Here is a 27,972-nt window from a genome sequence, read left to right as displayed (position 1 = left end):
GATTGGGTTGATAGAACAATAATAGCACAGTTTATCCTCGATCATTGTTTATTATATAAGTCTTATAAAATTCAATAGTTACCTACATTGTATAAAGAGAAATAAGACGATATTTTATTGAGAAACTTTAAAACAAATTGCCTTCAGCAATTAACAGCGCATTTAAAATGCCAATTAGCAAGAATAAATTAACAATTCACTAGTGCCTTTAGTTAGCTCGAACTCATTTAATCAACTATAATATTGTTTATATTGACACGTCGCAAGCTTATATAAGTTCCGATGTACAAAGTAAAACAGTCATATAAATAGGTTTTTTGTGCTAAATAGTTACGCCTCATGACGCAAACGGTACTATAAGATAATACAGCTCGTGAGTACATCTGTCGGTATATCTATGTCAAATCTTAGTATGAACTCGTCTAGAGGCATTTTAGTGAATATAAACTTTTAGAGTAAAGTCAATTACATCACTGAAGTTTTAGACTTTAGGAGAAACAAAAAAAGCACAGGGAGCAGTCTAGTTGGGCATATTTAGCACCCGTATTATAGGTTAGGCAGTGGTTTACTCTTATGTTAAAAACTGACCATATTATAATATTTCTTTTATGTTTGGTCTTCGCAATCGCAATCACCAAAACAGACTCCAAATTAAAGAGTTATAGTTACAGTATTCGCTCTTGATGGGATCTCTAGGTTTTCAAAGTATGTAACACCACTTAAAAGAGGTTTAAATAAGTAAATATTCGATTCCAACTCGCAATTGTCGAACTGTTGAATACCCTTCTTATGAAGGCTATTAACAAATTTTAAACATTGTAATGGACATCTCGCATTTATGGTCAATGACATGTGCTCCGTAATTGTCTTGTATATCGGAATAAAGTACTTTTAAATAGTTTATAATATGGCTCAAATTGTGATATACATGATGTGGATTTACTTTCTAAATAAATAAATAAATAACAATGAGGTCCAATTTAATAAACAAACTATATATATTTCACTTATTAGTCCGTGTCTGTTCTATTGTCACGTATTTTGCGGCGTAAAAATTGATGACAAAATGAGGGCTCAAGAATTAGATTACAGTTACATTGCATTAATCAGAGGTCTTATTTTCTCTTGAAATCACAATCGTTTTCACTACTTCTTTCTGTCACATGTCATACGATGAAGGTAGAAAGAGATCGGGAATGCAATCGTGAGTGTCAGACAATACGGCCACAATTCTCAGTAGCTAGTTTTTTTTTTCATTTTGTTTTCAGGTCCTGCAGTGCAATATGCTTCAGAGTAAGCTCAGTATCCATCACAGTACTAATAATAAGAATAATAGAATTGTTATCGTTTGTATTTCCCTCTAGAATTGATATAGCCGCTTTGAGTTTAGATATGAAAAAATAAATAAATTATGAATGAATAGAATTCAGATATACTCATTGAGTCTCTTGCCAAGTTCTTCTCAACATAGCCTTAATTTAATAAAGATTTGACTCTGCAGGGCTACTACGAAACTTGAAACTCGAAGTTCGTGTCGTGCGGTCCCTCTGACACTTATACTATTTAATACGAGAGCGAGAGGGACGGTACGATACGAACTTCGAGTTTCGTAGTAGCTAGCCTGTTCTCCTCCCTGCTACGTTTAGAGTTTTCTGATTTTACTAAATTACTGTATCACTCACTATTTAAATGTTCCTCCTTGTTTTACAATCGCTCCGATAACCCACTTTTATTTTAAGCAATAAATGAAATGGCGTTACAGTCGGAAAATTAACATGGCTTTTTAGCCAGACAGGTGTGCTCTTCAAGCTCCCGTCACATTCCTATTCCTGTTATTGATATTACGTGGTATATGTAGTCAGTAGCAGCGTGCATTGCCGCCAACTCAAGGCGCTGCCTTCCCTGGAATGAGGGCTAATTGACGGGGGAAATATCGCTAGATGGCGTTAGTATCGCGAGGTCCTTTTATGTTAGGGTGCCCCCACATGCAGTCGCTAATCGCTCGTTTGCAGCGATAAATCTGGTCACGTGCAGTGGCGTAGCTGGGTGGACAAGGGCCCCGGTGCATAGAGAAAGAATCGGGCCCTCACCACCTGCTGTAACTTGAACTACATTGACCTTCAAAAACATTTTAAAAAATAGTTCGAGCCTGCTCACAAGTTTTTTTTCTGTTTATCTTTTATGCTCTTCTCTTTTCAAAGCTTAGGTTAGAGGGCCCGCTGAGCTTCGGGGCCCTGGTGCACTGCACTACCTGGCCCTACGATAGCTACGCCACTGGTCACGTGACCCCATTTTGAAGGTGATTTTGAATTTCCCACGACACAAAAATGTAGCGTCAAGTCGCCGCGTCGAGCAGCAGCGACAAGATGGCTTCTTGCAGGAATGGTCTTGGTCTTGGAAGCTGATTTCTTAATGTCATTTAGTAGCAGTCGTGGCAGTGGTACAAATAAAACAAATCTGAGTGAATTAAAAAAAATAACACTGTTTTTGCTGATATTGAAGAGGTGTTTTTTCTAGCGATAAAGCTCAACATTTTCAGCTTTATCGCTAAATGTCACGTGACCAGATTTATCGCTGCAAACGAGCGACTAGCAACTGAATGTGGCCCCACCTTTACGGTTTTGCTTGAAATTGGCTTATTTAGTTTTGAGCCAATGAGGGCTATCGCGTATGAATTCGCCACTAGAGGCGCTAGTGTAGCGTGAGGTCTCCGAAATGTCAAATCTCATAGTTTTTGGGTGAGCTACGCGGGTTTATTTATAATTAGAATAATTTTGTGAATATTTCGGAATATCTGAAATTAATATTGGCAAATATGCGTTCCGGGGCAATGAATGTCTGTGTCCTCCCTTTTTTCCGAACAAAACGGGGACTATGCAACACTGTGGCATGCTCGATATTTATATGGTACGGTTTTAAGGTGTATTAAATATGATTTTAATCTAAACTTTGTTTTCACGCCCGTAATAACAGACTTTCAAAACCATACTTAAAAACCTCACGCAACAGTGCGCCATCTAGTGAGACAAAAAACGATAGCCCTCATTGCAAGCAAGACCGTAAAGTCAAACGGACCTCACGATACTAACGCCATCTAGCGGTATTTCGCCTGTCAATAAGCCCTAATTGACCGAATGCACGCCTATGGTCTAGCGAGTCGGGCACTATTGCGGAGGCCTACGCGAGGGCGGTGGGCGGGGCGCCCGCGGGGTCGTCGCTGAGCTCCGTGACCATGGGCTCCTCCTCCTCCGGCTCCGGTACTTCCAGGATCTTGGGCCCGTACAACAGCAGGTACGCGCAGTGCCAATCACCTGGACAAACAATTTAACACTATACTATAACATTTGCTGGGGCTGTATTAGTTTTGTTCGAATAGACGGAGACGGCATCACATTTAACCGTCAGTTAACACTAATCAATGGATGGTGAAACAGCCCCTTAAAATACTGTATGCGCCTAAATCCATTTTAATGAGGGTTACTTAAAAGGCGAAGCATCGCTAGATGACGTTAAATAATAATAATATATCCATTTATTTCGGGCAACTTGGCCCATAAAATAAATACATTATAGACTAGCATACATATTATGATTGGTTTTTTGGAGTCTTTTTGTATTTTTTATTTCAACTCCAAATTTGTTACTTTTACGGGTATCCCGTGAAACCATATCGAAAATACAAACTGAGACATGGATGCACAGAAAAACCAGAAAAAGAGACCAGCGCTGGGAATCGAACCCAGGTCCTCAGCAATCCGTGCTGCGTGCTATAACCCCTACACCACCGCTGGACAGGAATCTAGACACGAATTTTTCCTATGCATACATATGTAAAGAAAACTCATACTCGTGTGGTAACTTTTCTTTAAGGAGGTTTTATTTTGCCACGTTGTTTATGGCTTTTGAAATCTCCCAACCGACAGTCAGTGTCATTGACAGTTGAGACATTTCATTTATAATATGATAATATGAGAGAGGGTAAGAAGCGATATTTTAATATTAAAGATTCCCTAATTATAATAAAGAAATATGGAATAAGGGCTTTAAATGTTGTTTCTTACGTTTTTACAGGTGAGTCAATCTTTTGTTTACTGTTAGTAAAATTCGTGGAATGTTTGTACCTACCCATTATGCTTAAATAAAATCTTACGTTTTTACAGAGAAACGCAATTAAGTCTTTGTTTGATTATATCCTGGCTTTTGAAGCACAGAAGAATATAACATTATTATAAAACAACATTTTCTGCAAATATTTCAAGAAACATGGAAAAATTGAGGTTTGATTTTACTGTGAAACCAGCAACAGATGGAAAATCAAATATCATTTGCATATCGTCAATAGCAACACCTAATGGACAAGTTTTTGGCATACCAGTGGAGTACCAACCTGCTAATCACCATCAAGTAATCTTGAATACTCCAAACTACGTCAAGGTAAGAAAATCATTAAATAAGAGATATCAAACAAGGAAAATATGGATAACTATGACAGATGATATATCAAAAGCATATTTGGATGAAGAAGACAACTTGCAATTTAATGATATGTATCTAGAAGAGATTTCGGAGCAAACAAATAGTTCAGAATGCATGCAGCGTGGCTCAAATCAAACATTGGAAAAATTATTGGAAAAATTGCTTGAAGAAAAAGAAAAAAGTCAGAAACTCAAAATTTGGGAAAAATTTCAAAAGATTTCATGATTGAGAAGTTTACGGGTAGAAACTCAAATGCGTGTCAATGGATTAAAGATTTCAACAAAGAATGTGAACGTTTCCAAATTGACGAAGACAAAAAGAAAATTGAAATTTTGAAAAATTTTTTGGAATACTCGACTGCAGATTGGTACAGCAACATGCTAATAAAATTCACAGTAGAATCAGAATGGAACATATGGGAGAAAAATTTCTGTGATACATTTGCAAACAAAGGATGGTCACCAATTAGATATGCTCTTGCCTATAAATATCAAGCAGGTTCATTGCTTGACTATGCTTTGAAAAAGGAAAAATTGATATTGGAAGTCAGAAAATCAATTGATACAGGGACACTTATAGATCTTATAGCATTTGGCTTACCTAATTTTGTAGCTGATAAAATCGACAGAGAAACCCTGCAAGGAACGGAAGATCTTTGCAATGAAATAGGAAAATTGGAACATCTTGTCGGAAAGAATAAATACGAAAAAAAATGTATGTATGTCCAGACAATAAACCAAAAAAAAATGAAGAAAAGAAACCGTGTCCAATCTGTGTTAATGGAAAAAAAGGGATACGTTACCATCCTGAGGATATTTGCTGGTTTAAAAACCAAAAATCCATTGTGAAAACCGTTAACAACTCTGAATTAGAAATAGAACTAAATGAAACGAATCCAAAAAACTAGAGGTGCCACCATTAATAAAAGTTAAGTTACTATTAAATGACATTTTAGAAGTTTCTGCAATTTATGATTCTGGTTCAAACGTGTCATTAATTAATGCCAAATTATTGAAGATACAACAGAAAAATGATTTAAGTAATATAAAAATGGCAAACTTAAGGACTATTAATGGTGACAAGAAAACAAAAGGTATGGTAACGCTAAAAATAAAAATTGGAGATATTGAAAAATATAAAGATGTTTTTGTAGTAGACACTGAAAATTTTAATTACGATTTTTTACTTGGCTTGGACTGTATCAAAAATTTTAAATTATGCAAAATGAGGAGTTAAAGATCATACAATGCAACAACTCCAAAAGTTCAGAAACTGATATTTCTAATACAAAAAATGTCGGAATTCCTGATGTACTAGGTGACAAAGATGAAGAACAATTTCCTCTATACTCTGAAGCATTAAAACAATTAAATAAATGCGATGTAAATTTCAATGAACATATAAATTTCGATGAATTTGAAATGATGGTAAACCATTTAGATTTACATCAACAATCAGAAATAGACAAGTTGATAGAGAAATATAAACAAATTTTTGCTAAAGATAAATATGACGTTGGCACTGTACGAGATTATGAAGCTCATATTGACCTGCAAGTGGATAAATACTGCTACAAACGTCCATACAGATGCACAAACGAAGATAGAAAAGAAATTGAAAATCAAATATCCACACTATTACAGAAAAAATTGATTGAAGAATCTTATAGTCCATTTGCTGCTCCCGTAACACTAGCATATAAAAAAGAAGACGAGAGAAAAACAAGGTTATGTGTAGATTTCAGAGATTTGAACAAAATTGTCGTCCCTCAATCACAACCCTTTCCGTTAATTGAGGATTTAATGATAAAAACGGTGAACTGCAAATATTTTTCTACTCTGGATATAAATTCGGCATTTTGGTCAATTCCTTTAAAAATTCAAGACAGATACAAAACTGCATTTGTTACACAAGAAGGCCATTTTCAATGGACATGCCTTTCATTTGGATTAAAGACGGCTCCAGCCATTTTTCAAAGAATATTGAGCAACATCATAAGAAAATACAAACTTTCTAGTTTCGCAGTAAATTTTATAGACGATATCTTGATTTTTTCAAAGACTTTCGAAGAACACATAATACATCTATCAAGACTACTGGAAGCAATATTAAAAGAAGGATTTAGAGTAAAATTTACGAAATGTACCTTTGCAAGTAATTATGCTAAATACTTAGGACATATAATAGAAAATAATTCAGTCAGACCTCTTAAGGATTATTTAACTGCTGTCAAAAACTTTCCAATACCCGAAACAAGAAAAAATGTACGCCAATTCCTAGGAAAAATAAATTTTCATCATAAGTTTGTACCACATAGTGCAATTATCTTGGACCCGTTACACAACTTACTAAGGAAAGATGTGAAATTTATATGGTCTACAGAATGTCAAGAATCATTTGATAAAATAAAAACATTGCTATGCACTGAACCAATTCTGCAAATTTTTGATCCTGAACTACCAATAAACATTTATACGGATGCTAGCATCAAAGGAGTAGGAGCGGTGCTGAAACAAGAAAATAAAAACGGTGACAGTAAACCAGTTGCCTATTTTTCAAAAAAATTAACAGAAACTCAAAAAAAGAAGAAGGCTATATATCTAGAATGTCTGGCAATAAAAGAAGCTGTGAAATACTGGCAGCATTGGCTTATGGGAAAAGAGTTTACGGTATACTCAGATCATAAACCACTAGAGAATATGAATATCAAGGCTAGAACAGATGAGGAACTAGGTGATTTAACATATTATTTATCCCAATATAATTTTAAAATTCAATATAACCCAGGAAAATCAAATCAAGAAGCAGATTGTTTAAGCAGAAATCCAGTTCTGGAACCTTATGAAAATTGTGATGACTTTATAAAAGTAGTGAATTTAATAAACTTAGAAGATATAAAAAACGACCAATCAAATCTAAACTTACAAAATAGCAAAACAAAAGTTCTGTTCGAAAATGAAATTTACTACAAAAGAATTAAGACAAGAAAAAAAATCATACTATCAGAAGACCTTAGCAAAGTTTTAATGAAAGATGTCCATGATTTTTACTGCCACATTGGGAGAACTCAGATGGCAAATAAGATAACACCATTCTACACAGCAAAGAATATCACGGCGAACATTAAGAAAATTTGTGAGGAATGTGAAATTTGTATAAAAAATAAGTCAAGGAGAAAGCCAAAATATGGTTTAATGTCACACTTAGGTCCAGCAACACATCCGTTTCAAATTGTATCTATTGATACCGTCGGAGGCTTCGGAGGATCACGATCAACAAAAAAATACTTACATATACTAGTTGATCATTTCACAAGATACGCTTATATTCTCACATCGAAAAACCAAAGCTCCAGTGATTTCATTAAACTAATAAAAAATGTAACAGAAAGCTACAACATTGATATGGTATTAACAGATCAATACCCTGGCATTAATTCAAAAGAATTTAAAGAATTTCTGAACAAGAGACACATAAGAATAGTTTTCACAGCTGTTGATGCACCATTTTCTAATGGGCTTAATGAAAGGCTTAATCAAACTTTAGTCAATAAGATCCGATGTAAAATAAATGAAAGTGATAAAAAAATAGCGTGGACAACAATTGCACAGAATTGTGTAGCAAAATATAACGAAACAGAACATACTGTTACGAAATTTGCTCCAAAATATCTTTTGGAAGGTGGTAACGCCAAAAAAAATACGTTTGAATTTCGCGCGCTTTTAATGCGCCTTTTGCTTTCGTGCAAATTTTATTACTTCCAAAAAAAGTTGCTTAGGTTGGCAGTCAGTATAACCACCATATCCTATGTCCTTTTCCCTCCCCGCACGCCTACGTATCTTCTATCGCATCGCGCGCGAGACAGGAGCGCGCCCTGATTGGCGGATTTAAACGCGGCTCGCCGAGCGCCAGCCAACATGGAGATAGAAGGAGTTCGAGAGAAATGTCGACACGCGCCTGATCTTGTCGCTGTAAAATATTGGAATTCAGGACTTTGTTCCATTTTTTGGTGCCTCTCGATTCGTCGCGAGTGCTACTTGGTGAAGGAAGCTGAGGTGGCCACCGTTTTAGACTTTTTACGAACATTTGGTGCTGTTTAGTGGTATAACGAACGGGCTACGCCCTACTGGATTGTTCTGGTCCGCTCCGTCCTTGGACGCTGGACCCTGGACCCTGGACATCGTGCACTGGGAGCTACGCAAGGATCCTCAAGGTAGGCGTGCTCTTCCATCTACCACTGACTGCCAACGTAGATTGTCTACCATAACCCCTTTATTAAATACAGTCCACTCTTGCTGGTGGCTGTTCCTCCATACCTACACCTCAGGCCGTATAGAAACCTTCGTTTCTCCGTGCCTCGCATCAGGTTTTCCAATTCCTGACTCTCGTTCCTTCCGCGCTAACATTTTTGGTTCCTTCGAGCCTGGATAGGTATTAACCTACCAGCATCTAGTTAGGTATTTTATTCCATAACCTAAAATAAAAACCGCTAGTTTTAGGCTAAATTCGTTTAGTTCTACACTTAGGATACCTAGGTTTAAATACTAATACGTATCCATTTACTCCCGCCCTTATAGGTATTGCCTAAAACACCGTCGTTTAGGTTATTATCTATAAGTTAAATAAATCCTATTCGTAGGTTTTAACAATTTGTTTAATAAGTTAACGTTATATTTTGTACTGCATTCGTGCTTTAAAATATTTAGTTCTTTTGCTAGCTTAAAACATAATATCTTACCGCTAACTTACCTAAAACATAATATCTAACCGCTAACTTATCCTAAAACATAATATCTAACCGCTAACTTATCCTACATTAACTATAAATTGTAACAGCAGTTTGGGTAACTACCTACCTAACCTTTTCGTTTTAAAACGAGCGGCATACCCACTCGTCGCTAGGTAGCTATATATACGTGCGTATACGGGCATCGAGAGCGCTCGCCGCACGCGCCTCGCCTCGCCGCTCTGTAGGCATATAGGTACATACCCATACTGACCATACCCACTGGTTGTATAAAACGATATTTTCGCGTGTCGCTATGGCTAAACAAAAGGAAAGTAGTTCTGGCGATAGCAAAGACTTAAACATGGATTACGAGTCTGATTTGTTTATGTTGGAAGAGCGACGTAATATCCTTTTTCAATTAGTTCAAAACATATACGAAAGTGCCCTTAAAGCTCACACGAGCTCAGAGCTCAAAGAGAAATTCCTCTGCTCCGTCGCGACTATCGATGAAGTTCGCACAGAGTTTAAAAATTTAGTTAATGAGTATAATCAAACATTGCTTAAAAATAAAATTGGCGCGAAACCTAATTACCAGCCAATTATTGCTTTCGAAGAAATGTTCTGCCGCATTAAGCGTGTGATACAACAATGCGAAACACCTTCGAGGGCAGAACTCGGTCCAATCATGCCTAAATTACCTGCTTTACCTCCATTGGAGCTCATGTCATTTGACGGTGATATTCGAAATTGGCCTCTATTTTATGCAAGTTTTAAGTCAAGAGTGCATAACAACCCATCGCTGTCAGATGACGACAAACTGTATTATTTAATAGGCAAGTTGTCGCCAAGGGCCCAGGCTGTGTTCTCGGGAATAACGCCGTGCGCTGATAACTATCAGCTGATCGTCAGCTGTCTGGTCGATAGGTATCAGGACACACGGACGCTCGCGTCCACTTATTTAGACCAAATAAATAACTTTAAAATGACTGGCCCCGCTTCTTCGTCCAACTTACAACTATTTATGGACAAGTTTGTCACTGCCGCGAATGCAATTAAGCATCTTAATCTGAATGACCTGGCGGATTACATGTTATTACACACCGCCTTAAAAAAGTTGGACGACGAAACGGTCCTCGCGTTCGAAATGAAATATCGCGACGTGAAAATGCCGACGTTCGGTAATCTTTCTGATTTCATCAAAAGTCAGTATAGAGTGTATCAAAATACGCAGCCTAGCATTAGTGCAGGCCCGTCGCGATCTTCCAGTAACACGCAACCGCCTAAACTTAAGCGAAGCGAAGCGAAGATGCCTAACGCTCAGAGTTACGTAGCCAGCGCGATACCTACTAAGTGTCTGTGTCAGAATATCGTGCACGAACATTTCTTTAAATGTCCCACGTTCAGTACTATGACGCCAGTTGAACGTTTCAAATGCGTTAAAGAAAATAATGGATGTATTAATTGTTTAAGTTTGAAACATCGATGCCGTGATTGTGGTTCAAACTCAAAGTGTCGCAACTGCCAACAGAAACATCACACCTTATTGCATAGGGATAAAGTTCATAATGAAACGTCGCCCGGCCCCGCGGTCGGCTCGCCGCCGCCACATCCCGCGCAGCCCGCTATTGAGTCTCGCTCGCCGCCATTGTCGAATGACGCAATAACGTCGTGTAACACGTCCATTGCCGCGCATGTGAGTGACGTACCTGATAAGGTCACCATACAAAACGCGCAATGTATACAACGTACAACGATATTGCTCTCTACCGCTCAAGTGTTAATCTACGATAGTAGTGGCAAATCACAAATAATTAGATGTTTGTTAGATTCGGCATCTCAAAGTAATTTTATTACTCAGGATTGTTGCACACGTTTGGGTTTGAACTACAATAAAAAATCTCGCATGATTGTTCGCGGTATAGGCGGCGCGGAAAAATCTATTAAAGGCACGGCTGACTTTAAGATATATTCGCGATTTAACGAAAATACTAGTTTTGATGTATCGGGGCTCGTAGTAGACCGTATCACGGACAACCTGCCGACGGTGCCCGTGAACGTATCCATGTTGTCCCACATATCGTCGCTCCCGCTGGCCGATGAGTCGTTCGCGTCGCCCGCCTCGGTGGATGTGCTACTTCCGCACCTGTTGCTACCTAACATGGTACATAGCAGTGTACCCGACATACCGCCCGCTATACAAACAGTATTGGGATATATTATGATGGGTTCAGTTCCTGCCGTAGTACAGGCCCCATATAAATATAAATTCACGACTGCTTGTTGCGCTGTCGTCCATGAGTCGCCGTTGGACCAAGTTCTTAAGAAGTTCTGGGAGCTTGAAGAGGTTACCGCTCCGCCCGCTCACAGTCGCGATGACCTGGAATGTGAACATCACTTTCGCACCACCACTACTCGCGATGATAGTGGTAGGTACACTGTTGCGTTGCCTTTTAGTGATGACGTGTATAAGTTGGGTGATTCTCATACCGCCGCCTATCGCAGGTTTTTATGCCTCGAAAGAAAGCTGGAGGCATCCAGCGCGTTACGTACCGCCTTTGACGATATCATTCGCGAATACGTCAATAAGGGATACTTATCGGAGGTAACGACTGACGTAAATAGTGTCGGATATTTTATACCGACCCTTGTAGTTATTCGTAGCGACAAGGATACCACGAAATTTCGCATGGTTTTAGATTCGAGCTGCAAAACGACAACAGGCATGTCTCTCAATGACGTCTTGCATTCGGGCCCGAATCTACAGGGTGATCTTTTTTGTATACTTCTAAACTTTAGGTTATTTAAAATCGCCCTTACCGCAGACTGTCGTCAAATGTATTTGCAGATAGGAGTGCATGAATCCGATCGCCGTTTTCAACGGATCTTGTTCCGATTTCATCCGCAAGACCCCATGAGTACCTATGAGTTTAACCGAGTATGCTTCGGCATGAAGTCGAGCCCATTTCACGCGCTGCGCGTAGTGCATCAGCTTATCGCGGATGACGGCGATCAGTTCCCTATCGCGGCGACCATAGCGTCTACCTCTACCTATATGGATGACGTCTGTTTCAGCATTATGGCTGACGACTCGGCGACCAATGACGAGACTGTGGCTATAGCTGCGAGCAAAGAGCTCATAAATCTATTCAAACGTGGTCAGTTTGATCTTGTCAAGTGGACGTGCAATTCGGAAAGCGTGTTGCGTGAGATCCCTGCTTCGCACCGAGCGTCCACAGAGCTCGAAATAGATAAAGGTGTTCCTCAAAAAATCCTCGGTCTACATTGGAATAAAGTAGGGGACTTCTTTTATTTCAAGGTCAATGAACCTGATACAGCGTGTACCAAAAGGGCCATACTGTCAACCGTGGCACGTCTGTGGGACAACGTGGGCTTAGTAGCTCCCACCATTTTGTACGCAAAGCTTCTTATTCAGGAGCTATGGCTGATAAAGTGTGACTGGGATGAAACGCCTCCACAGCGTATTATCGAATTGTGGGACCAGTTTTGTGCTGAGCTGCCGAGACTTAACGAGATTCGTATACCGCGCCATCTCGGGGTAGTGCAAGGTTGCACCGCGATGCTTTTAGGTTTCGGAGACGCTAGCGAGCGTGCTTACGGTGGCGTCGTGTACCTTAGGGTCGCTAATGGAGCTGACGTGACGGTTCAGCTGGTGTGTTCAAAATCAAAAGTAGCACCGCTGAAAACCGCTTCTGTAGCGAGACTGGAGCTTTGCGCTGCAGTTCTGCTCTCGAAGCTCATGCGTACGGTGTTAGATAACTTCGAACCACGCTATAAAATCAATCAGATCTATGCCTTCACTGACTCGAAGATCGTTCTTTGCTGGATTAATTCATCTCCTCACCGCTGGCAAACGTTTGTGGCCAATCGCGTCGTAAAGATAGTTGAGAACGTACCCGCCGATTGCTTCCACCACGTAGCTGGAGTTCAGAACCCGGCTGACTGTTTATCACGTGGCCTCTCGCCCGCGAAGCTTATAGGCCATCCGCTGTGGTACCAGGGACCGCCATGGGTTTTGAATGATCCGACAGAGTGGCCCATAAAAGAACACGATCGCGATGCCGTCGGTGAAGGTGAAATACCTGAACTAAAGCCACTAGCACATGCCGTCACTACGGATAGTGCCGAGTCTCCCCTTTACACACTCGCACAGCGGACCTCATCTTGGTCAAAACTATTGCGAATCACGGTTTACGTATGCCGTTTTTTAAAATTACTGCCGCGCAGAGCGACGGTTTCCAGATCTGACTTGGAAGTAGCGGAAAAGAAAATTATAACGTCTCTTCAGAATGTTCACTTCAGACAAGACATTCAAAATTTGAAAAATAAAGAACCATGTTCTCCCACATTACAAAAACTGCATCCGTTTTTAGACGAGGACGGTTTAATTCGCGTTGGCGGCCGTCTGACAAATGCTAAAATTGATTACGCGCAGAAACATCCGTTTGTATTCCCGCGTCGCGATCACGTCGTGGATATGGTAGTTGATTACTATCACAAGAAGCATTTGCATGCCGGCCCCGAACTACTGATGTCCTTACTCAGGTGTCAGTACTGGATACTCGCCGCTCGACGAGTAATCCGTCATCGCATCCACAACTGCAATACTTGCTTTAGAGCAAAACCACGACCTTCTTTGCCGCTCATGGCTGACTTGCCGGATTGCCGCGTCAACCAAGCAGTTAAGCCTTTCACGCACACAGGATGCGACTACGCTGGTCCTATCCAGTATACGCCAGTGCGTGGACGAGGCGTCAAAAGCCGCAAAGCATGGCTGTGTATTTTCACGTGCCTCACGACACGTTGTCTCCATATAGAGATAGCGACAGAGTTGAGTACTGTAAATTTCTTGTCAGCATTAAAGCGTTTTTTATCGCGTCGCGGTCCAGTACAATGTATGTACTCGGACCAAGGAACCAATTTCATTGGCTGCCGATCATACTTACGTGACCTTTACAAGTTTCTCGACCAGTACCGACCCCACTTTGAAAACCAACTTTCGGAAAATCGCATTGATTGGAAATTCAATCCACCCGCATCTCCCCATTTCGGAGGAAGTTGGGAAAGTATGGTTAAGCTCGTTAAGAATCATCTGTTCAAGGTCGTTGGACAGCAGATATTGTCTTACGAGGAGCTGCTGACTGTGCTAGCCCAGGTCGAGGCACTTGTAAACTCGCGCCCGCTCACTGCTATGAGTAGCGACCCCGCAGAGCCTGCTGCACTCACGCCGGCTCATTTTCTCCACACGGCGCCACTACTCTCCTTGCCCACTCCGTATGTGGAAAACTTAAATTTGCAAGAGAGATATTCTCTCCTCGACAAAATTGTAAAAAGTTTCTGGCAGCGATGGCGAGTTGAGTACTTGCATCAATTGCAATCTCGCGCGAAGTGGACAACACCAACCACGCCTATTCAAATAGGTACAGTTGTTGTCATTATAACCGACAACATACCACCTTTTTCTTGGCCTTTGGGTATAGTGGATGCTGTTCATCCCTCGAAGGATGGTACTACGCGTGTTGTTACTGTTAGGACCACTAAGGGTACTTTTACGCGCCCCGTTGTTCGATTATGCCCATTACCTAGTCAATAAGTCTGCAGCTCCCATTGCTCAATAATTTTAGTCGTAGGTAGCTAGTAGTAATAAGTTATTGGAGTTTCAGACTCTATATGTTGATCTTAAATTTTAATTCTTAGTTAGCTAAGCATAAATTGCCGAGTGTTTGCTCCTTTATTATAATGTATTGTTTGTAAAGGCAACCCTTTAACGGGGGGAGGAAATGGTAACGCCAAATAAATACGTTTGAATTTCGCGCGCTTTTAATGCGCCTTTTGCTTTCGTGCAAATTTTATTACTTCCAAAAAAAGTTGCTTAGGTTGGCAGTCAGTATAACCACCATATCCTATGTCCTTTTCCCTCCCCGCACGCCTACGTATCTTCTATCGCATCGCGCGCGCGTAACGAGCGCGCCCTGATTGGCGGATTTAAACGCGGCTCGCCGAGCGCCAGCCAACATGGAGATAGAAGGAGTTCGAGAAAAATGTCGACACGCGCCTGATCTTGTCGCTGTAAAATATTGGAATTCAGGACTTTGTTCCATCTTTTGGTGCCTCTCGATTCGTCGCGAGTGCTACTTGGTGAAGGAAGCTGAGGTGGCCACCGTTTTAGACTTTTTACGAACATTTGGTGCTGTTTAGTGGTATAACGAACGGGCTACGCCCTACTGGATTGTTCTGGTCCGCTCCGTCCTTGGACGCTGGACCCTGGACCCTGGACATCGTGCACTGGGAGCTACGCAAGGATCCTCAAGGTAGGCGTGCTCTTCCATCTACCACTGACTGCCAACGTAGATTGTCTACCATAACCCCTTTATTAAATACAGTCCACTCTTGCTGGTGGCTGTTCCTCCATACCTACACCTCAGGCCGTATAGAAACCTTCGTTTCTCCGTGCCTCGCATCAGGTTTTCCAATTCCTGACTCTCGTTCCTTCCGCGCTAACAGAAGGCGAAAATGTAAATATTATACCACCAGAATTAAAATTAAGATGTACACAAGAAGATCTAAGAAGGGACAGAAAATTAGCTTTTAAAAACACAATTAATTCGCACAACTACAATAAGAAAAAGTTCGACCTACGTAGGGAAGAACATAAGTTGGAAGTGGGAGACAGAGTCTATGTGGAAAATGGAAACCGTCTAAATAGGAAGAAATTGGATGAATTACGAGTTGGACCATACAAAATTCTGAAGAAAGTTTCCAATTCAATCTATGAAGTTGATACCGGACACAAGAAAGCAGAGTCAAATCTTTACCACATTACAAAACTGTCTCCAATGTCGGTTATGAAATGAACAATTGCCTACAATTGTTTTCTCTAAGGGGGGAGATGTAAAGAAAACTCATACTCGTGTGGTAACTTTTCTTTAAGGAGGTTTTATTTTGCCACGTTGTTTATGGCTTTTGAAATCTCCCAACCGACAGTCAGTGTCATTGACAGTTGAGACATTTCATTTATAATATGATAATATGAGAGAGGGTAAGAAGCGATATTTTAATATTAAAGATTCCCTAATTATAATAAAGAAATATGGAATAAGGGCTTTAAATGTTGTTTCTTACGTTTTTACAGGTGAGTCAATCTTTTGTTTACTGTTAGTAAAATTCGTGGAATGTTTGTACCTACCCATTATGCTTAAATAAAATCTTACGTTTTACAGAGAAACGCAATTAAGTCTTTGTTTGATTATATCCTGGCTTTTGAAGCACAGAAGAATATAACATTATTATACATATCTCAGGTCGCTTATTTCAATTAATTAATTATTATTATTGGTTTTATTTAATTTGGAGTTGAAATAAAAAATACAAAGACTCCAAAACACCAATCATAATTTGATTGCTTAGTAGCGACATCTCTTGTCTGGGTGAGCGGTTGGTTCCGAAAGAGTGTGAAGTCTCTCGATGAGAGCGGAACATAGATGTCGCTCGTGCTGCTGCATAAGTAGCGTAGTAGAAATAAGCGACCTGAGATATGTATGCATAGGAAAAATTCGTGTCTAGATTCCTGTCCAGCGGTGGTGTAGGGGTTATAGCACGCAGCACGGATTGCTGAGGACCTGGGTTCGATTCCCAGCGCTGGTCTCTTTTTCTGGTTTTTCTGTGCATCCATGTCTCAGTTTGTATTTTCGATAGCATAGGTACATATAACCAATAGTATTTAAAACTAATTAGGTGACAAAACGGTGCGACCCCGTAGTATCGAGTATTGAGAGGATGGAAACGGATCCGTTTGACGTTAGCACAGTATAACAAGTTTTCCATACAGTAGGTCGACGCCTTTGAAGTTGAGCGATACCGCAGCCTGTATAGGTATTTAGGCAAGTAAGGAAGGGTTGTCACAAATTTAAAATTTGAAAGATGTCTTTTACGAATCCGTACATATTGGTATTGCGAAATTATATAAAACAAAATGTGTGGCATACTTACTAGGGGTAAGAAGTATCAAAATATATACTGTTTTTGAAATAAAAAAACTTTTTTTTTCTACAAAATATACTTTCATAGATTAGTAACCGACAAATACTTTTCTAGACTTAACGGACTTAAAGTTCCTGTTATTGAATTTAAATATATAAATAATAAATAAATATTATTTATAAATAGATGAAATCGTAGTTCCTTATTCATGCGAGATGAAGATTTGCACGCACTCACAGTACATGTCGTATACACAATAATAAATTGTATCATAAATTTAAATGTAAAAAAAAAAACGCGATAGCCCTAGAAGACTTGTCCCAAGCTACTAAGATCGGCGAAGTATGCAGCTGGGGCTCCTCCCACCCGCGTCTCACCCCTCACGCCCCGCACGATTGCTCTGTCTAGACGTCTCTACTTGTTATACTGTGACGTTAGTCTTGGTTGCTTACTCCCCAACCCTAACCCACTGAAGCCGTGACTGACCTCCCCCGCTCAGTTTGAGCACCTCCTCCTCCAGCACGGGCGTGACATTGTCGTCGTCGCAGCGCAGCCAGCCGTCGCCGCGCCGCACCCACGCCACGTAGTGCCCGCTGTTGGCCGAGCGGCCGCGATGCGTCAGTACGGCCTGCAGACGGTAGTAGCCGCTGTTGTTGCTGCCTACGTCTGGAAGTAAATGTTCACCGTACTGGATCAAGAAGGCTATATCAAAATTGAAAAATCGTGATTCAGTCATTTCTCCGTTAATATTGTGGGGTTTGGTACGAAGCTTTGTATATAAGTTAGAAATACCCTAATCAACACATTCTATTTATCTTTGTCCAGAGGTTAGAGACACGTTGTATTTGAGCCGTGTCGGTTTGATACATTTAACGATTCGGTTTGCGGGTCACGACTTGAAACCCTCGCTACGCTCAGCATTGTTTTTTGTAAATTTCTTTGCTTACACGGGTCCTAAAGAAGGATTAGCGCCAAACAACTTTAGCCTCCTGGGGTTCAAAGTGATAATACTAGTACATATTGTTAGCAATAGAACTTATATCTTTTGAAAAAGGAATATAGTGTCATTTTCTCTGTATCACTCAAATTTACAAAAAAAAAAATTCAATTTTATCTATGAAACATTAAGTTTTAAATTTAGATATCAACTTTTGTTGTAATGCTGAATAGTGTCAGAGCATAACGAAAACTCCTTTCAGTATATCAACTATGCACTGAAACATTCGATTTTGTACACTTAATAATTATTAGTAATCCTTACCATCTTCGAACGCATATGGCATCGCTTTCTTCGGTCTGGTGTCCTTTTTGCTATCTCCATGATTCTTGTTCTTCGTATTTAACGCTGACTCTATGGACGCTTCTTCTAATTCCTAAAAATCAATACTCTAAATAATATAATATCTCAATTGACACAATAACAAACCACATACATGATCACAATAATAAGACACGCCCTGAATCTACATTCACGTGATTAACCTTTACGCCGCCACGCCAAATACAAAAGACATCACCCAATGGCGTATGGGTATACGCCAGGCTTCTAGTTATATTGCAATGCCTAAAATTGAACCTTAACGCAATTGAATGAAGGTTGCTTTTGCATTGAAGTAATGGACGTTTATATAGGTCGTTGGCGTGGAACCCGTGGTGCGTATATATGAGTCGTTGGCGTTCAACATTATACATAAAGGGTCTTTGGCTATAAATTAAAATACATATGTATGTATAATACTAATATTTGTGTGCAATATTGGTTGGCTAGTTTTATTGTTACCTTAAATTTATTTCTCATAGGTGTGAGTCGCTCCTGGAGCTCTGGTGTGCAGAGTTCGTAAACGTCTAACTCTACAGGGAACTTTATATCTTTCAGGATCTTTGCATAAATTGATTCTTTTTCCTTGAAGTAGAATCGAATAAACTGAACCGTTAAGTACGCCGGCAGACGACTGATTTTAGACTGAAACAAAACTAACTGTTTGAAATATGTAAACATTTTTTTAAACCTTAGGTGAATGGTTGTCGATATCTCGATTTCATAATGAATAAAAATTAAAGACTTTTTTAATTTAACGTGCATATTTCTAGCATTTGTCATGCATATTTGAAGCTTTTTATGTTACATATAATTCAGTCTTTAGTTATAACAGATAACCCATGTGCTTGATAAATCACATATCTGTCTTAATAGTGGTTAATGCTTACCGTTTTAGTGTAAATCGCATCTCGTCCGAGTGTTTGTGACATTTTTGTGATTTGCTCTGACATTTTCTGAAAAATAAAAAATCTTGTCAAACATTCGATTAGCGTCTTAATTGTTTGTGAAGAGTTCATCTGGGAAACAATAATTTGGCAAATCAAGTAAAATTATATGAAAGATTGTTTGGGATGTGATAATGTCATTTTTTTTAATGAAGCTAAGGTGACACAGATCTATTGAATTTTGTCAGATAAGTTTAGAATGATCTTGCTATCTCAATTATCTTCAGTAAACTTCAGTAAGCTAGTTGAGAAAGCAAGATAAATATGAACTTTTGCGACAAAATACGATGGCAAAACCTTATCCACTACATCTCTTAACTTGCTAAAACCGCTCGCGTTTAATCGCAGTGCGTGCTAAGCTTTAGCAGTACTCACGGATCTCAATCCGGACTGCAGGTACTTAACGTCCTGCGAGATGAAGCAGGACAGCTGTAGGAAGGTCTCTTTGGCGCGTGTCGGAGGCTCCTCGGCCTCAGCGCAAACCAGCTGCACGTCGAGCGTGCCGCCGAAGTACTGCTCCACCACCGATGCCCTGATACAATACTTATTGTCAGTAAAGGTTTTGAAAAAGGAAGCAGATTTAGGGGCTGTTTCACCATCCATTGATTAGCGTTAACCGACGGTTAAATGTGATGCCCTCTCTGTCTATTCAAACAAAACAAATAGAGACGGCATCACACCTAACCGCCAGTTAACACTAATCAATGGATGGTGAAACAGCCCCTTAATCACTAAAATGCTTTTAAATACATTTCTCTAAGTCTAGTTCCTGTATTTTTTTAATGTAATTTTTATCTTTAATCTAGGTATATACTTCTAACTTTGTTATGCTAGCATAGTCAACTTATCACGCTAACACACACGAGTAATATTTACCTCGACGTTTCGGCAACATTACAGTGGCCGTGGTCACGAGTAGACTGAAGTGTGGGGTGTCAAGTCTGCCTAGCAGCGCGAGTCCTTCGAATTAGCCGCACTTTTTTTTTTAGTTTTGGCTATGCCTTTCGATTGAGCCAGCGTCATGTCGATACCCGCACTTGATTACCAATAGTACCGGCACTCGTATCACGAACTACCCGCAATTGGTCATTTCTATTTGTCACCCCATCACACCAACACACAACACTAACAACGTCCGATCGTCCCTCAGAACATAGTGTTTATGCAATAAACACCCAGTGGGTTTTCCAATAGTAGCATAATAAAATAAGTGCAATGTTATTTGTTTGTTTCGGTTACATTATTTAAATAAGAAAATGGATAAGACTGCACTGAAGAGTTGAAGGCACCTATACCTGTCAGCGTTGAGTTCTGCGCCGGCGGCGGGCAGCCGCTGCTGCAGCGCGCGCACGATCTCGGTCCAGCACTCGGAGGCGTCCTGCTGCGCCAGCCCGCCGCCCGGCTGGCGCTCCGCGAAGCGCGGCGCCGTCGCGTGCAGCGCGCGCAGCAGACGCGCCGCCGCGCCCGCGCAGCCGCCCGCGCCGCCCGCGCCGCCCGCCCCGCCCCCGTCCAGCATCGACATCGTCTCGCGCAGCGCCGATGTCAGCTCGCCCGCCGTACCTCCACCGCTGTCTAAACGAACATAGAACTTGGTGTTCACGTGCTTCCCGTACGACTTAATTATGCAAGTATGAGATGCCTCAACCCTCAACCCATAATAATAATTCCCATACCCACCCAGTGCTACACACGCACCGTCGAATTTTTTTGCCTCAATAAGTTGTTGTTTACCTTAAACTTGTGTTAAAAATTAGCATGTTAAGTTTAAAATTTCAAATCTAGCCTCGAACCCGCTTTGCTCTGCTTGAGACATGTTAAGGCAAACTATTTTAACCCGAATTTTTTACCTGGATTGCCATAAAAATACTAAGTTGTTCAAAAATATGTATATCAATGAATGTTTCTTGATAGCCAAAATGTCGCTAGATGACATTAGTATTGTGAGATCCATTTAGTGTTACAGCTTTGCTTGCAATTGGCTCATTTAGTTATTCAATTCAACCAAAATCACAAATGTTAAAATTGTCAAATAGACCTCACAATACTATCACAGAAACAATCATTAAACTGAAAGTCATTTAAAAAAAATACAAAAACCTAAATATTTGCATCACAGATATGTTTCAACAAACTTACTGCTGTTATAATTGAGCAACGCATTCCTTAACTCTGGCACTGTCTTGAGGCACTGCACTGTGGCATTCATGTAGCAGGTGTTACCCAGGTTGATCAGACCCTCGGGGATGTCCAGCTGCATGTAAAGAAGAAATTATACTTTTTAATGGATATAGTCAAATAAACGGGTTTTGTACAATTATAAACTTATTTCATAGATAGAAATCCTAAAAAAACACATTTCATAGAGATATTACAAGTCTACATCTAACTTATACAATAAGGACTGTAAAAAATAAACTAATGAAGGTTAAATAGTAAAACACTGGTAGCTAAAAACAATTAAGATAAATAAAATTTCATTGTGAATGTAATTTTATGAGTAATTTCTGTGTCACAATAAATTTACCTATTTATTTATTTGTAAATATATTTACAGGGCATTCCAGTGGCAAACCAATCATACACCGAATCAAACGAAAGTACTGGTTTTTTCCAGTCCTAGTTTTAGTATGGTTAGTTACCAGTTAATATGGTTTAAATTTTTGAATTCCACCCATACCATGATCAACATTGAGACAAGTTATATGGATGATGTGTCTTTACTTTTATTGGCAGTTATTACTAATACGGTATTTGACAACTTCTGATTTTGCCATATCTTAATATTATTATGAAAATATAGATATACAGATAGTGTTTAGCGAAGAGAAAATTTAAATCGGTTGAAAATTGGATTTATAGTGATTTTTTCAAAAATCTATATACCTATCTCTTTCTCAAACGTTTTTCTCTATGCAGCAAGTATGGAGGTACTGGCGTGTGACGTCACATGCCAGTATGTCTTTCTCTGTCTAATCTTGAATTTCAAACATTATACTTATAAGATCTTTGTTATTTATAACAGGCATTGTGTAGTTTTAATTTATAAAACATATAGAAAATAGTCAAATACCGTATTTAAAGTGAAAAAAAAACACTTGGGTTACTACTTATTACATTACTTAAGGCGCGCTTATAGAAGAATTATCGGTATTTGAGGGGGTGAAGCAGATGACGCGGTGGAGGCGAATGCAGGGCGCCTCGCGCGTCTGTCACGCAGCCCGTTGACGGCCTTATTCTTTTGTATCCGTATTCTGGTTAATGTGAATTCCGGATTTTTCCTTAAAATTATAATTACACGTTTTTTGGTTTAATAAAGAAAATCTTCGTTTAATATGAATAATCTTGGTAATAACAAATTATTTATGCCTCTTTCATGCCCACAGTTTAATTTGTAACGTAGGTAATGGATAGACATTTAGACTGAATAGGTCGATAGATAGATATGACAGATGGCATGCTCTTGTTCGGAGGCCAAGACCCTCTTTGGGTCCTGAGCCAAATTAGTTAGTTAGATAGCTTATTAGTCTGGTCAACATTATGATACTTTATGTTACGGAAAATAAATATTTTTGGATATAATAAAAAATGCTCTAAATCGGATTCCGCGCGGACGCAGTCGACGGCAACAATTAGTTTTAAATAAAATTATAGCTCTTCCAAAATTGTCCTGGAGCATGAAGCGATGCTTTTCTTATTTCATGACTTGAGAAGTATGGATATGTAGGAGAAAGTTATTTATCTTCAGTCAGAGGAGATTCCAAAGTTGATTGTCTGGAGCATGAAGCAATGTTTTCGCTATTTCGTCTCTTGAAAAGTATAGATATGTAGAAGAAAGTTCTTTTTCTTCAGTCAGAGGAGGGTCTACAGTTATTTTTCATGAAGATCTTTTCCCTTAGTGGCATTTCCCGAGCTCGACGGGAATCAACAATTTCGGGTAGTAACCAGTCCATATAAAATGAAATTAGTTTGTCTTTCATTTTTTTCCCCAAAATGTATCATCTATAAGTATGATTACTGTTTTGAGGTGATGATTTTCACCACTCCACATAGCAAATATACACTGTGCTCGACACGTGACATGGAGACCTTGGATCTGGTCATACCAGTTACTATTTTTGTTAATTCAGTAGTTTTAGTTTCCTTTTCATAATTCTACATCTGAATTTCGTTTTCTTTGATACATTTTTCAAGTCCATTTCTAAAGGCTACACTTCAACCGGGCACTTTATTTCACTTTTACTTAAAGATGATACATTTTGAGAGAAAAAATTAAAGACAAACTAATTTCAAAATTGAAAATACAAACTGAAATATAGATGCACAGAAAAACCAGAAAAATAAGACCAGCACTGGATATCGAACCCAGGTCCTCGGTATTCCGTACCGCGTGCTATACCGCTACACCACTGCTGGTCCACCAGCAGTGACCAGTAGTGGTGGTTGACCGGCAGTGGTGTAGCGGTATAGCACCGGTACGGAATACCGAGGACCTGGGTTCGATTCCCAGTGCTGGTCTTATTTTTCTGGTTTTTCGGTGCATCTATATTCAGTTTGTATTTTCAATTTAGGTTTTACGGGATGACCGTAAGAGAAAAAAAATTGGAATGGAAATAAAAAATATAAAAAGATTCCAAAAACCAATCTTGATTTACGTGAAGGTAAATTACAAATCGAAGTCCCTATAATAAATAAGTCGCTGATAAGGTAGGCGGTAGGCGTCGTAATGTACGGTCTGGTACACACGGACCGCATTCCAATTGCAATCCGGCTGTAAAATGGCAGAACTACATCAGAACTGCGTAAGAACTGCACTCCGACTGCCTAAAATGGCAGTTGGAATGCAGTCCTCTGACAGTCGGGTCCAGTGCTGGTGCAGTTGTACTAACTGCGCAATAACTGCATCCAAACTCCCATTTTGCAGCCGGATTGCAGTTGGAGTACATGTTTTTGTCAATAATTTACTAGTGCAACCAAGTGCAACCATCTTATTTTATTAAAATAATTTATGTTAAATAACTTGGCTGAATGCAAGATATTACCTTTGCCTGCAAAAAAGTGAGAAAATCTAAACTTAGATCGAAACTGTTGCATCTACTATCAGAAATGTCAGTGAAACTGTCAAAGGGATCAAGCAGGGCTACTACGAAACTCGAAACTAGAAGTTCGTGTCGTGCGGTCCCTCTGACACTTATACTATTTAATACGAGAGCGAGAGGGATGGTACGATACGAACTTCGAGTTTCGAGTTTCATAGTAGCCGCAAGGTTCGCCGCATGTTCGCCGTGAGTAGTATAGGTTTATACAACGTGCCTACAATTTGTATGGCAGTCGCGGTAGAATCTGGACGAAGCCGTCCGCTTCCATGAGCAGCCGAGGCCCGCGCCAACCAGCTTGCGCGTAGTAGAAATGTGAAATCCGCTCAGCAGTGCTGCTAACGAAACTCGAAGATCGTGGGTTGCGGTCCCCTGACACTTATACTATTTAGTACGAGAGCGAGAGGGACCGCACGACACGAACTTCGAGTTTGGAGTTTCGTAGTATCCCTGCTGACTCGGCCCGACTCCGGCCGGTCGATTAGTGTGTGGTAGGTACTTACCGTTTAGGTACTCTAATGCTTCTCATATGTGCTCTTAGTTCACTTATGCGTTTCCTCTTTCGCTTAAACTTTTTTAATACTGCGATTACCCATATTATTTGCTCTCAAAAGTAGTACTAGCGCGTTAGAAAAAATGTGCACAGGTCCGTGGTCGACTACGTACACGCGTGTACTGGCGACTGGGAAATACTTGGCCGCCGCCGCGCGCTAGAACAGTTTTATTTTGCCAAGACGAAATAAATTGGTATGATTGATGTACTCAACCTATTGAAAATCTATGAAGCATAAATCTAAATCTACTAAAACTATTTAATAAAGCAAATTTTGTGTTGATATTCATAATAGTTTTCATAATATTGGTTTAACGTGTAAAAAAAGCTCTTTTTCAAAAAAAAATCCATCGAGGTTTTTGTCAGCAATCGTGTTTTTGATGAAGTCAAAAAACTAGCTAATAGACTGAAAATATACATATAAAAAAATTTCAGTTGTAAATATTGTGTAAGTATATTTTAAATAGTTTCTAAAATTGTAGTTTTTCACTACGTACAGCGCCTTAACCTGGTATTTCTATTTCATAAGTCAAATTACGGGATGCTAGATCAAAAGTTATACTCACAGCACTGGCTAGCTCAAACTCATTCATGTCCTCAACAAACCGAGTTTGTTCCACAGGGGCAGCCGGCACGTCCTCTTCCTTACTGCCCATCACAAGCACCAAGGCGTTCTGAAATTATATGATAAATAATGTTGGATTATTCCTAAGATTAACTAAAACAGTTCTAAAACGGGTTTTTTTTTTCTGGTATCCGCAATCAGTCTAATCCGATTGGATGAGGGTGATTCTAAAATGTGCTGCTATAAAAGTACCTACCATAACTTGAATAATTACTAATGGTATACTGTAAGGTTGCCGAGTAGAACCCCATTAAATTAAATTAAATGTTTTAACTATTTTAGAGCTCCGGGAATATTTAATATTTCAATAGGATTTTATTACCAAAAAAACTTTGATAATAATTATCAAATTGTCAAATTATGGACTAAAAGAATAAATAAATAAAAAATAAAATAAAAATAAATATTTTGCCACAATACATTTGTTTTAGGAGTCAAGCAGAAATGAGTGTGGATTGTTATGTATATTATTATCTAGCGTTTACCCGCGGCTTCGCACGCGTAAATCATTAGATACAGCAGTTGAATTGAATTCCGGGATTTTATTAAATTCTCATGGGAATGCCCTAAAATTACATTGTGGTTTTCATTGACGTTTAAATTAAATCACCCATGGTAAATTTCATGACTCTTAGCCCAGCGGTTTTACTTGATCAACTTTTCTCTGTAGTCAAAAATGGCCGAGATAAAGGGACCCAAGGTTTTGAATTTTTTTTGCAAGGAGCCGGGGACCGTTTTTTTTTTGTCAAAATGAAGTCATGATGGCATATATTTTAAAAGATGATATTGTATAGAATACGTTAAAATGAGCGCATTTTATTTGTTTCTCTGTAATCAAAAATGGCCAAGATATAGGGACCCCAAAGTTTGAAATTTAGTTCCTACAAGCAAAGCGAGGAGTGGTTAGTATGAATTGTGACCACAATGCACAAGCCGAGCGAGTGAAGCAAGCCTGCCACCGCAGCAGCCAGTGAAGTGCCAGATCCAAATTAAGCCGTTAATCTTAGGTATTGGTAGATCAAAGTATAACTTGAATGCTCATTTTCTTTCTTCTACATCTCCTATCTCATCTGTAGTTGGTCACAGAGAAAAGTACCCCTATTAAATGATGCTCATTTTAAGATACTCTAATTATAACAATCATTTAAAATATGGCTTATACTAACATACTTCTATTCGAAAATATGGCTCTTTCTTGATTCCTGTTTTAACGTTTTTTAAGCAATAAAAAAAAAATTATGGTGCCCCCTTTGATATAGTCTGACCCTATTGGTTATGCATAACCTGTAATGCAGTCATGTTTTTTTCTTGCATACTCACATTAGCTAGCTTAAAGTTCCCCCACTCCTCATCTCTGAGTGTGACACCTTTGCACACAACCTTCTGCCGCTCTGGCTGGACTCCCGTCAAGGCAAAGATTTGTGCCTTGAATAACACTGGGTCGTCTTCGGTATTCACCTCCACTCCTGGGTATGTCTCCTTGCCCCATTTTACTTTTACTGTATAAAAAGGAAAGTAAGTATTTATCAGAATAGGGTTGCTAGGATAATAAGGATGACAAAGGCATAAATAATACAAGTCTTTTGGCACAGGTGCTAGAAATAGGTATCTTCTTCTCTTCTTTGTGAGATATGTAACTTGTAGGATTAAATTTAAAACAAAATGCATATTTAATTTACCAGTTATAAAAAAAGAGATGTTGGTCAAGGCTCGAGTCAGTCACAACTATCAATCACTAAAAACAAAAACCCGAAACAAAGTTTGATAGTTGTAATTAAATTTACTTTTGTTGTTTAATTTAATTTAAACAAGTGTTATCGGAGTGCCGGTAGGAAGGTCGCGCCGTTCCTGTTTACCATTTTAGGATACCATGACACAGCAATAACATATTAACCCAAAACACGTAATTATCACCATATTATCAGACACATTACGAGGATAAAAAACATTAAATGAGCCCAAAACATGATTTTAAAGAGAAAACTATAAAATCATTGACATTTAGATGATTCTAACCTCACAATTTCTAGAATGAACCTGCACTTTCTGTACTAAGATACACTCACCTGAATATTTAGGCATTATTTTATGTTTTTAAGCAACGGGATTTATTTAAATCAAAAGTCAAAGTATTAACATATACCAAACTTTTAGAATAAATGAGAATTGAAAGTCACGACAATCAACTACAGTCGCTGTAAACCACACCACAGATTCACAACAAAAATATGAA

The 27,972-nt window shown here is 39.2% G+C and overlaps 1 protein-coding gene and 1 pseudogene across 1 annotated transcript; one reads left to right on the top strand and one right to left on the bottom strand.

Moving 5' to 3' along the window:
• Nucleotides 1-30: 30 nt before the first annotated feature.
• Nucleotides 31-27,971, bottom strand: Usp14 (ubiquitin specific protease 14). The gene is made up of 11 exons (XM_074097855.1): nt 27,806-27,971; nt 27,060-27,238; nt 25,681-25,788; nt 21,605-21,719; nt 20,764-21,040; nt 19,844-20,000; nt 19,412-19,477; nt 18,984-19,166; nt 18,465-18,576; nt 17,690-17,869; nt 31-3,311 (listed from the first exon to the last, which is right to left on the bottom strand). The coding sequence occupies exons 1-11, from the start codon at nt 27,819-27,821 to the stop codon at nt 3,178-3,180; spliced, it is 1,527 nt and encodes a 508-aa protein (XP_073953956.1). The 5' UTR covers nt 27,822-27,971; the 3' UTR covers nt 31-3,177.
• LOC141435217 (uncharacterized) lies at nt 3,830-5,660 on the top strand (annotated as a pseudogene).
• Nucleotide 27,972: the final 1 nt, after the last annotated feature.

This window comes from Choristoneura fumiferana, chromosome 14 (genome assembly GCF_025370935.1).
Source record: "Choristoneura fumiferana chromosome 14, NRCan_CFum_1, whole genome shotgun sequence".
Classification (NCBI taxonomy): Eukaryota; Metazoa; Arthropoda; class Insecta; order Lepidoptera; family Tortricidae; genus Choristoneura; species Choristoneura fumiferana.
Note: the sequence above shows the minus strand (reverse complement) of the source record. Positions and strands in the feature narration are given on the sequence as shown.